Source organism: Mytilus californianus, unplaced genomic scaffold (assembly GCF_021869535.1).
Source record: "Mytilus californianus isolate M0D057914Y unplaced genomic scaffold, xbMytCali1.0.p SCAF_6, whole genome shotgun sequence".
NCBI lineage: Eukaryota > Metazoa > Mollusca > Bivalvia > Mytilida > Mytilidae > Mytilus > Mytilus californianus.
The window spans coordinates 56,870,636-56,882,599 of NW_026262712.1; the positions used below are offsets into that span (position 1 = coordinate 56,870,636).

Consider the following 11,964-nt stretch of genomic DNA (forward strand, 5'->3'; position numbering starts at 1 on the left):
ATTCTTTTTTCTTCAACATCAAACTAAAGAGTTTGTTACTTACATACATGTCTTAAGGTAGATCGGGTGTCTTTTTCTGAGCATCCGTTTTGGGCATATTGCAAAAAAACTCACTGGGTTTAAAAATATTTTACCAAGATCATTCAATATACAAAAGAAACATCTAAACCTTGAAATTTTAGGATTTAACTAAGAAAAATTCAGTGTGGTTACATGTATTTAAAATTTTCAGAAAAATCCTTTTTCTCAGAAAATGACTCCCGATCTACCTTTTAAAATCAAGGCCAAGGGCAGATAATTATATTGAATTTGATAGAATAGAAAACAAAGGATATGGGGTATCCATCCATGACACAAAATCAGTACATGTACATTCACAGCAAAAAAACACACAATATGCAAAGGAACAAGAATAGGTGGTGTCTTAATAAAATTTGAGTACACAAACTGGCATAAAATTGAGAGAATGATGTGGCACACATAAGAGAAGTTATCTCAAGAATAAATACCCCATAACTTTAAAAATACAGAAGAGCATACATATCAAGCACGGGGAAACTTTCTACGGCCTCCACACAGCACGAGAAACAAACTCCGTTAACATTTAATAGAAAAACAAAAAATTAAGGTTCCCGTATATCATTTATATATAACCCATATAGAATAACAAATTTTGCTATTTTCAATGTATTTTAACGGGAAAAAACAAGGACAGTGCACGTGACCCCCAGTTTTTATTATGAAATTTGAAAGTACATTGATCAAGAAGTCTTTTAAATACAGAAGTTTTGAAAAAATCTATTGTTGGACATTTTGACTCCCTAGCCACCTCAATGCTGAAATCACCCTTTTTCATCAACATTATGATCAATTACTTTTCATGAATCCTTTCTACATTGTAGATATAGATTTCTTTTATATAATATGCACCTAAATTACCATTACATGATTTGAATAGTCTTTCTATAGCTATGCTGCTCAATTATGCATTCATCTGTTTTTAATGACGAATATAGCTAAATATAGAAATATTATTCCGCTTATAAAATAGAGATTTAATTGTCAGATTTAATCTTACCATGACCTTTTTGTTTTATTGGTCATGAATCAGTTTCAATGCTGGAAATGGACGATGTAATATTGTAATAGTCTGTCACTGATGTTCATTTCATGGCAGCTCTTTTGATAATGTGTTGTCCCGTATTTCATTAACTAGAAAAATTCAATATTGAATATATTTGACTTTATATTGGAATCGTTTATAAGAGAAAAATGGTAGTGTAATGATTATTGGTTCAATATTCCATGATGGAATGTTGAATCCTGCATCAACCTCTATTTTTTTCACCTATGGCTATAAGTGTAGATCTGGTTTGTTCATGAATTCAGTTACTAACAAAAAGTAACATGACTAATTAGCTTGAAAAAAAATGATTACAATATAATCATGACAATTAGAAATTAATTATTAATATTTTCATTGAGGATCATGATTTATATATTGATGTTTAATAATGAGTGATATATCAATCATTGTATTAGTGAGACATGATTCATGAAATTGATATAATGAATATATATGTATATACACATGATACATACATTGTACTGATTCTAAATATAAGTATTAAAAAATAACACCAAAGTTATCTGATATTTAATGGGAATTCATATTTTTAGAAACACGAAAATCCCTTTATTTAACATGTATATCGTAAATTTAGATGTAATTAAGTTCTAAAGGAAAGACTAGACCTTTACAATTGTATAATAAAGACCAAAACTATAGTTGGCATTGTTGTGTATTTTATGTCTGACATAAAATGAAAAAGGGTGTGTCAAATGTCCATTCTTTAAATGTTGTGTAATTGGCACTAAGTCACACCTATTGCATCATGATTTCGGTGGACATGAATATATAAGTACAGGGGATTTTTAAATAGCCAAAGAATGTTCAATACACTAAAGAATAGTTTATTTTTATTCGTTGTGAAGTAAAATATACACCCACACCTTTGATTTCTGTAAATGAAAGTAAGTGATTTTTCATAAAATCTGAATTCTTCTTGAATGTTTGTAAGTGTTGATTATTTTGAAGATGTCAAATGAATTTTTTAACAACTTAATTTCCACTTTTAGATTTTTATGGGTTTTTTTATCTAATAACGACTTAATTTTCTACTTAATTTTAATTTTTTTGTTTTTATGTTTATTTCCTGAACAAACATTTTTTAAAATAATCTTTTTTTATTTTATTTACGACTGTGTTTTATGAAGATATTTAACCCATTTATGTTCAAATTGTTAAACATTTCATTTTGTTCTAATACTGTGTTGCTTACCTTTTGTCTATATACAAAAAAGATTGTTAAGACTTATGTTAAAAGTAAAATAACAAAAATACAAAACTCCAAGGAATATTTAAAACGGAAAGTCCCTTATCAAATGGCAAAATCAAAAGCTCAAAATAAAGTAATATTAAACTGGGGGAGGGGGGCTCTGTGACGGATTGGTCTAAGTAGTTTGACTCTACTCCAATCTAAATTGACTAGGATTGTCAGTTTTCCTACCGAAGGTCAGTGATTCTCTCCTGGCACTCTGCCTTCCTCCACCAATTAAAACTGATCGCCTAGCGATAGAACAAATGTGCTGAAAGTGGCCTTAAACACCAACCAACCAATCAATCAATATTTAAAAACTCTTAGCAGAAAAAGGAATGATTATAAATGTCATGGAATTTTATCTTTGCACAGCATTTTTATGCATTAAGTTTTACCCTTGTCCGTCTGTATGTACGAATGTACGTCCCAAAATTGGTTTCCGTTCTCTAACTTGAGTTTGCCTCAACCAAATGTTATGAAACTTATACTCAAACTTTTACCATTCTAGAGTTATGCCCCTTTACAAATGGAAAAATTGCAAAATTTTTAGTTTCCGTTCTGTAACCTAAGTTTGCCTCAACCAAATGTTATGAAACTTATATTCAATGCTTATTACCACAAAACACAGATCAAGTTTGAATTTTGGTGGCGTCACTTTAACTGTTCTAGAGTTATGCCCCTTTATAAATGGAAAAATTGCAAAATGTTTAGTTTCCGTTCTGTAACTTAAGTTTGCCTCAACCAAATGTTATGAAACTTATACACAATGCTTATTACCACAAAACAGAGATCAAGTTTGAATTTTAGTTGCGTCACTTTAACCGTTCTAGAGTTATGCCCCTTTATAAATGGAAAAATTACAAAATTTTTATTTTCTTCTAAATATCAAGTAATTTTTATTTTGGAGTTATCTTCCTTTGTCCATGATTATAGTTGAATCAACTACAATCAATGCTTTATACAATGCAATGTTTAATTTTGACTTTCACTGATAAAACACAGATCAAGTTGAATTTGGGTAGTGTCACTTTAACCATTATTGAGTTATGCCCCTTTATAAATCGAAAGATTGCAAAATTTTTAGTTTCCATTCTGTAACTTAAGTTTGCCCAAACCAAACATTATGAAACCTATACACAATATTCATTACCACGAAACTAAGATCAAGTACAAAGTTTTTGTTTCCTTTTTGGAAAATGACGCTATCAGCGGCATGTTTCCGATACCATTGACCAGAACTAACGGAAGTTGATTATGCCTCCGCCTACCGCACTCGGTTTCATATTTAACCAGTTTACATACGTTATTTTATTTACCAAAAAGATATCTTGAACTGTCCATATGTTTTTTGTTATTAAATGGTATTTGGAGCTATCCCTTTGTTATATTTTTCATATTTATTCGAGCTATGACTTTTATGCACATGTCTTACAATCGTAAACAATCGGTATGTATACATGATAAATAGATCCGTTTTGTTATGGTGTTGGACTTTTTACCCTCCAATGATCAGCAATCGCTAGACAAAATAGTTCTAAATATTGTCAGCCTTTCATGCCATTTCAACTTTACAATCATTAAAAAAGTTATAATCGGAATCATTTTGATATTCATTGGATAGAAACTGGTCTTTATCCAGATTTACGAAGATTTTAATAATCGGAAATTAGTAATACGGTTATACCCACGCGGTGCGTATGAATCTTTGTTTACAAAGTTATAGCAGCAGAGTCTGTAACTGTATCATTATTAATTAACTACACTGTTATTGTACTTAATATGATGAAAACTGCATATGCAATATAAGATGTCAACTCGGCCAATACAGATTTTTTTTCCGTATTGGCCGAGTTCTGATCCGGCCAAAACAGGATTTCGGAACGTCTCTAGTTTTTAGATCGTAAGTCACGATAAAACTCAAACTGAAAGTAAACAGTTGTTTGTACGACACAGTTTTTATTTACTCACCATAAACAAGCTGAAACGTTCAGTATGGCATATATGTTATGTTAAAGACGGTCCCATTCATTTGAAAAGCATTTTGAAAGTAGACGATGGAATTATTTCAGGTTTGGGGAACGAGTAAATTATCACAAAGTTCATTTCTTGACGACCTCATAATTTCATCATGTCGATGGTACAAATCGATTTTTACTGTTTACTTTCGCTTCTCATGTTTTGTAAAAGGTCTTTTATTTTTAAACCCGAACCAGGCATATGCATTCTGTAATTGCGCAAATCTTCGTTCTTTGGTCAATTGGCTTATGGATAGTTGTATCAATTTCAACTCTTACATTATTTTTTTTTTAAATATATTTGCATTACACATGCAATGGCAGTACCTTTCCAATTACTATTTATGTGTTGTGTCTAAATTAAAGTTGTAACACTTTATAGTGACTGGAAAGGGTAGAAAAATTCATCAGATGAGAAAAGGTTGAAGATACATGGAAACGGCACCAAATCATTAGATATTGCATCTTATAAAAAGAAACTGAGATTTGGATAGTTCCACTTCAAGGTAAAAATGTTTATCTCTTGTGAAATGAAATAAAAAAATATTGTAACACTGCAGTTAATTAATAAAGATACTATTACATGTATTTCTGTATTGGCCTTATTGTTGGTCCTCGGCCAGCAGTATTGGCCTTCGGCTTCGCCTCAGACCAATACACCAAGACATGGACCAATAACAAGGACAATACAGAAATACTTACGCAATAATATTATAGAATGACAGTATGGTTCAATAGCGGGAATCAGCCCCTCAACTACTTTTTACATAAATATTAACTTCTGGCTTCAACTCCTTGTTCGTTTTGTCTGGAGATCTTGTTGTAGTTCCAGTTAGGCAAGCATTTTAGAGACGTATCCCGTCCATCCTCTCTTGACTTGTAATTTCTGGTGATAGATTTTGCCGCTTGACGTTGTATCCTTTCAAGCTTGTTTTTTTTTGTTACCGTGTAGGGGTCCCATACTATGGCTCCATATTAAATTGTAAGATCCATTCCTAAAGGTCTAGATCATTGTTCTAATCTGACACAAATTTCAATAACTGGAATGCTACCCAAGTTGAATATATGGTGACCTACTAGAACAGCATTATCACTATTGAAATTGTGTTTAATACCATGATTGTTCAATGTCATTAACTTAAATGGAGACAGACATTTGGCCTGAAAGGTGGTGTGGGAGTGCAAAATCAAAAACTAACTGACTATGATATATGGTTAAAGAATGAATATCAATTACATGGGTCAACATGGTCAAGGGCAGAGTTGTTATGAAATAACAATATGGCAGAGAAGTGGTTTCAAGTTTCATATAAAGCGACCTGACTGACATGAAATAAAAAATCAAAGGAGTATCCCTATTTGTCTAATCTTCAAGGTGAAATAAAACTAGTAAAACAATATTATACTATTGTCTAAATCTACAGAAATATAATTTGCTGCAAGTAACAGAAATAACTAGGTCACTAGTAACTTATTTAATGAGTATGTGGGGTATAAGAGCTTGATAACAACAGGCTCTTCATAATCATTTGGTTTGAAAAGGATGCTAGTAGTCTATATTCTTGATTTAGAAAAATGTAATTGTAAGACAAAAATCACATTACTTAGAATACTTTAGATCATTCAGGTAGTCTTTATTTATATGTACAAAAGAACAGCCAGTAGTCATTGGATATTGTAGATCATTCAAATAGTCTTGACCTATTTATTAGTACAAAAGAACAGCCAGTAGTCATTGGATATTGTAGATCATTCTGGTAGTCTTGACCTATTTATTTATAGAAAAAAACAGCCAGTAGTCATTGGATACTGTAGATCATTCAGGTAGTCTTGACCTATACATTTGTACTAAAAAAACAGCCAGTTGTCATCTTCACATAACACACACATATACGAATATCAATTATATGCTTACGAGACATGTTGGAATGTTAAACTAATTACGGTATGTGAAAATCAAGACTTGCATAAAAAATATCACAATATTAGAGACAGTGGCGTCATTTTTCCTCAGAGCTTTCAGCTCTTTGATTCTAACTTTAGTTTGCCTCAACCAAATGTTATGAAACTTATACACAATGCTTATTACTACATAATACAGATTAAGTACGAAATTTGGTGGCAACACTTTTACCGTTCTTGAGTTATGTCCCTTTATAAAATAAAAATTGCTGAATTTTTTAATTTGTCTCAACCAAATGTTATAAAACTTATACACAACCATTCTAGAGTTATGCGTGTTTACAAATAGAAAAATTGCTGAATTTTTTCTGTTCTCTACTTAAGTTAGCCTCAACCAAATGTTATGAGACTTACACACAATGCTTATTACCACAAAACTTAGATCAAGTTCAAATTTGGATAGCGTCACTTTTACCGTTCTTCAGTTATGTTCCTTTATAACTATATGAAATGCAAGAGGGGGCATCATCTGTGTCCACATGTGGACACTATCCACATTTATTTGTAACAATAAACAGTGTTGCACATGCAATTTCAAAGCTATTAAATTTAAGCTGAAAATGTTCATAGTGCTCATGGTGCTAATGCAGGGTTGTGTAACTCTTTTGTATAGTGGTAGGTTGGGATCCTAGCTAGGTGAAAATGTTAAACTTTTCCCCTGCAATAAATTATCATATTCCCTTCTATCAGGAGCAAAGGCAATTACTAAAAATATGTAAGTATTTGCAGACAGTAATAAATGGCTGACCATTACCATGCACATGTGTGATATGAAAATCTTACAGCTGTATAAAAATGGATTAACTGTCATAGTAATATTTTGATAAGATGAATATGATAAAAAAGAAACTGAAAGAAAACAATTTTTCAGATATTTTAAGTCAAAGGGTGGCCTTCTTCACTATCAATTAATTTTCAGTGAACTACACATGTTGCAATGCCATAGAGATTATTCATGTAGATTCTATTCATTAAGACAATTAATTTCCACATTTAAAAATAAAAATAAAACGTCATTATCTTGAAAGGGGCCAACCTATTTCGATTCGTCCATCTCGGGTTGACAAAAGAGTTATAAAAGCAGTGTTGATGTGCATGTGCGCAACCTTCTCGAATAGAAGTGAAAACTCTACTGGAGTTGACTCTCAAAATGGAAGATGTGAATATAGCAGCAGTTGTTAATTTTCTTTTTATGGACATCCACAATGAGCAACTTAATGTTCAAATTGATATTTGTAACATAATTGAATTAAAGAACTTCTATCATTTTCTCACTTTCAGTTCTTATGGGGCCATTATTATCATTTTTTAAATCCTCCTGCCCCTTCCTCCCCTAAGCAAATGGAATGATTTTTTGGTAAAACATTCACACTTTACTCTAAGCAACTCAAAGTACCGAAATTATACTTTTTCTGTTCTATTTAAAAACGTCACTGACAGTATTTCACACGAAAAATATTTGTCAATGCCAAAGTACAACCAAAAAATAAATTTCACTTATCATCCCCTTTTTAGCTCACCTGGCCCAAAGGGCCAAGTGAGCTTTTCTCATCATTTGGCGTCCGTCGTCCGTCGTAGTTAACTTTTACAAAAATCTTCTCCTCTGAAACTACTGGGCCAAATTTGACCAAACTTGGCCACAATCATCACTGGGGTATATAGTTTAAAAATTGTGTCCGGTGACCCGGCCAACCAACCAAGATGGCCGCCATGGCTTAAAATAGAACATAGGGGTAAAATGTAAATTTTGGCTTATATCTCAGAAACCAAAGCATTTAGAGCAAATCTGACATGGGGTAAAATTGTTTATCAGGTCAAGATCTATCTGCCCTCAAATGGTCAGTTGACCCCTTAAAGAGTTATTGCCCTTTATAGTCCATTTTTAACCATTTTTCGTAAATTTTTGTAATGTTTTACAAAAATCTTCTCCTCTGAAACTACTAAGACAAATTTAACCAAACTTGTCCATAATCATCATTAGAGTATCTAGTTTAAAAAATGTGTCCCATGACCCCGCCCGCGAACCAAGATGGCCGACATGGCTGAAAAATAGTACATAGGGAAAAAGCAGTTTTTGGCTCATATCTCTGAAACCAAAGCATTTAGAGCAAATCTGATGAGTATAAAATTGTTCATTAGGTCAAGATCTATCTGCCCTTAAATTTTCAGACCAATCAGGCAACCCGTTGTTGGGTTGCTGCCCCTGAATTGGTAATTTTAAGGAAATTTTGCCGTTTTTGGTTATTATCTTGAATATTATTATAGATAGAGATAAACTGTAAACAGCAATAATGTTCAGAAAAGTAAGATCTACAAATAAGTCAACTTGACCAAAATGGTCAGTTGACCTCTTTAGGAGTTATTGCCCTTTATAGTCAATTTTTAACCATTTTTCATAAATTTTTGTAATTTTTTACAAAAATCTTCTCCTTTGAAACTACTAAGACAAATTTAACCAAACTTGTCCACAATCATCATTAGGGTATCTAGTTTAAAAAATATGTCCCATGACCCCGCCCGCGAACCAAGATGGCCGACATGGCTAAAAAATAGTACATAGGGTAAAATGCAGTTTTTGGCTCATATCTCTGAAACCAAAGCATTTAGAGCAAATCTGATGAGTATAAAATTGTTCATTAGGTCAAGATCTATCTGCCCTTAAATTTTCAGACCAATCAGGCAACCCGTTGTTGGGTTGCTGCCCCTGAATTGGTAATTTTAAGGAAATTTTGCCGTTTTTGGTTATTATCTTGAATATTATATTTTAGATAGAGAAAAACTGTAAACAGAAATAATGTTCAGCAAAGTAAGATCTACAAACAAGTCAACTTGACCAAAAAAAAAATCTTCTCCTTTGAAACTACTAAGACAAATTTAACCAAACTTGTCCACAATCATCATTAGGGTATCTAGTTTAAAAAATGTGTCCGGTGACCCCGCCCGCGAACCAAGATGGCCGACATGGCTAAGAAATAGTACATAGGGTAAAATGCAGTTTTTGGCTCATATCTCTGAAATTAAAGCATTTAGAGCAAATCTGATGAGTATAAAATTGTTCATTAGGTGAAGATCTATCTGCCCTGAAATTTTCAGACCAATCAGGCAACCCGTTGTTGGGTTGCTGCCCCTGAATTGGTAATTTTAAGAAAATTTTGCCGCTTTTGGTTATTATCTTGAATATTATTATAGATAGAGATAAACTGTAAACAGCAATAATGTACAGCAAAGTTAGATCTACAAATAAGGCAACAGTATCCAAAATTGTCAATTGACCCCTTAAGGAGTTATTGCCCTTTATAGTCAATTTTTTACAATTTTCATAAATTTTGTAAATTTTTGTAAATTTTTACAAAGTATTTTCCACTGTAACTACCGGGCCAAGTTCATTATAGATAGAGATAATAGTAAGGAGCAAGAATGTTCAGTAAAGTAAGATCTACAAACACATCACCATCACTAAAACACAATTTTGTCATGAATCCATCTGTGTCCTTTGTTTAATATGCACATAGACCAAGGTGAGCGACACAGGCTCTTTAGAGCCTCTATTTTTGGCTGTATTTTATAAAGTTGCAGTTATTTTGTATCATACTCTTTGCTGTTCTTGTTGCTCGCCATTTTGTAGCTCTTCTAAACCTGCCTCAACCAATGGTTGATTTCGAGTTAACTCCTGTTATGTTCAAAAGGAAAGGTCAAACTGGGGGGGGGGGGGGGGGGGGGGCGAGGGGACGTAACAGTGTTGTGTGTTTGATTGAAACTCCAGTAAACTCGACAAACTCTTCTAACCCGAGTTTGAGGAATCAAAGTAAGCTAGGGTAAACATGAAAAAGGTCAAGTAACTTAAAATGACATTAAACTTTATTGTGTCAATTAGTTGTATTTTATTGAAATCTTCAACTAATCAAGTAATGAGTTTGTCAATTTTCAATGGTAATTTTAAACACCTTGTATTTTATACATCTCTTTAATCATTTGTAATGTTTTTTTCTTTACCTTTTTTTACACAAAATAAAGATATGTATAACTTAAAAGTTGAAAAGGAAACCAGATAAAACCACAAAGAATAGGGAAGTTGGATAAGTCAGAATGTTTTTGTTTCTATTTGTACACTTGACTCATACATTTTTGCTGATTAGAACTTATTATAGTTTACTTTATTACAGGTTTAAAGTTTAGAGGATAAAGATGGATTGTTGTGCATCAATTGCAAGAGCTTTGTTGATTTTCTTCAACTTCATTTTCTGGGTAATTATTTTATACTATAATTCAAATATCAGTCTTCAGGATAAACTTTTGAATCCACAGGCCTGATGCGGAATTTTATGAAAATTTTAGATTGATTTTATTTATCGACAGCATTTTTTCAAGCCTGGACTGGTGGGCCTGTGGTTGAGCACAAAGTCTGAAATATATGTACATATTTCATACATTTAGTGGTTTAGATTTGTGGGTTTTTTTCTCAATAATTTGTTTACCAAAAATTAATGTCATTTGTTGTTGGATCTATACATGTATATATTAGAAGTATGAAAAATATTAGTAAAGAATGGAGAATTTGAATTGGCTATTTGTATAAAGCTTTAATTTGCATTGACTTGCATTTTTCATCAATTTATAAGCTAGACTTTTTATTATAACAAGAACATGAAGAAGTTCCCATCCCCCACTCCCTCGAGAAAATTTAAACATGAATTAATTTATGAGTGTCTGGAAATTTAGAATTGAAAACAAATTAACATACCAACTGTGAATATATCAAAGGAGCACCAAGAAAATTTCAAAACTCTTAACCTGAGTTAACCAATATATTTTTATGCCCCACCTACGATAGTAGTAGGGGCATTATGTTTTCTGGTCTGTGCGTCCGTTCGTCCGTCTGTCTGTCCCGCTTCAGGTTAAAGTTTTTGGTCACGGTAGTTTTTGATGAAGTTGAAGTCCAATCAACTTGAAACTTAGTACACATGTTCCCTATGATATGATCTTTCTAATTTTAATGCCAAATTAGAGTTTTGATTGTGGGAAAATGATAGTGCGAGTGGGACATCCGTGTACTATGGACACATTCTTGTTTGAGTGTATTCCCCATCACATTTCATTTGTTTTAACAATATTAGTCTTGAATGCAGGAAGTGTATATTTACAAGGAGGAATGAATCCTCATTTCAAGAAAATAAGTTTTTTTAAATGTTTATGTTGAAAAAGTTCGTTTTCAATGCCCTTTTCTGGAAAATATTAAATTATGAACTGAATTAAAGTACACCCTACAAGTTCATAAAACTAATTTCAAAATCAGTAAGCAATTCTTACAGGAGAAAAATAGCATACCTATGTTTTAACTAACAAAATGCCGCCAAAAAGATATTTATAGATTAATTTTTGGAGACTTTTTGGAGACAACAAAGATATTAGTTTCAAGTCTGTCTGTTAGTCCATGTCCTTCAAGGATAATTGATAAACTTGATTAGAAGAATCATTATTTGGTAATTTCTTCTGCTTCTAAAGATAAATCATAAAACATGGAAGCATTAATTATTTGATATGAAATTGAAGATTATCGAAATTATTACGCAAATTAATCAAACTTGATTCACATTTCACACTAAAGT

At 32.1% G+C, this 11,964-nt stretch overlaps 1 protein-coding gene across 3 annotated transcripts in view; it reads left to right on the top strand.

Moving 5' to 3' along the window:
* The window catches only part of LOC127705703 (CD82 antigen-like), a 237,599-nt gene that overhangs the window by 200 nt on the left and 225,435 nt on the right, over positions 1 to 11,964 (top strand). For 2 of the 3 annotated variants that reach the window (XR_007983937.1, XM_052210079.1), the window contains exon 2: positions 10,522 to 10,603. Coding sequence is in view for 2 of the 3 variants with exons in the window: in XM_052210079.1 (XP_052066039.1) it covers positions 10,544 to 10,603 (60 nt within the window). In the remaining variant the exon portion in view is untranslated. Of the gene's footprint in view, positions 1 to 1,933; positions 2,035 to 10,521; positions 10,604 to 11,964 lie in introns of those variants that run through there. The other variant, XM_052210080.1, reaches the window with a different exon arrangement.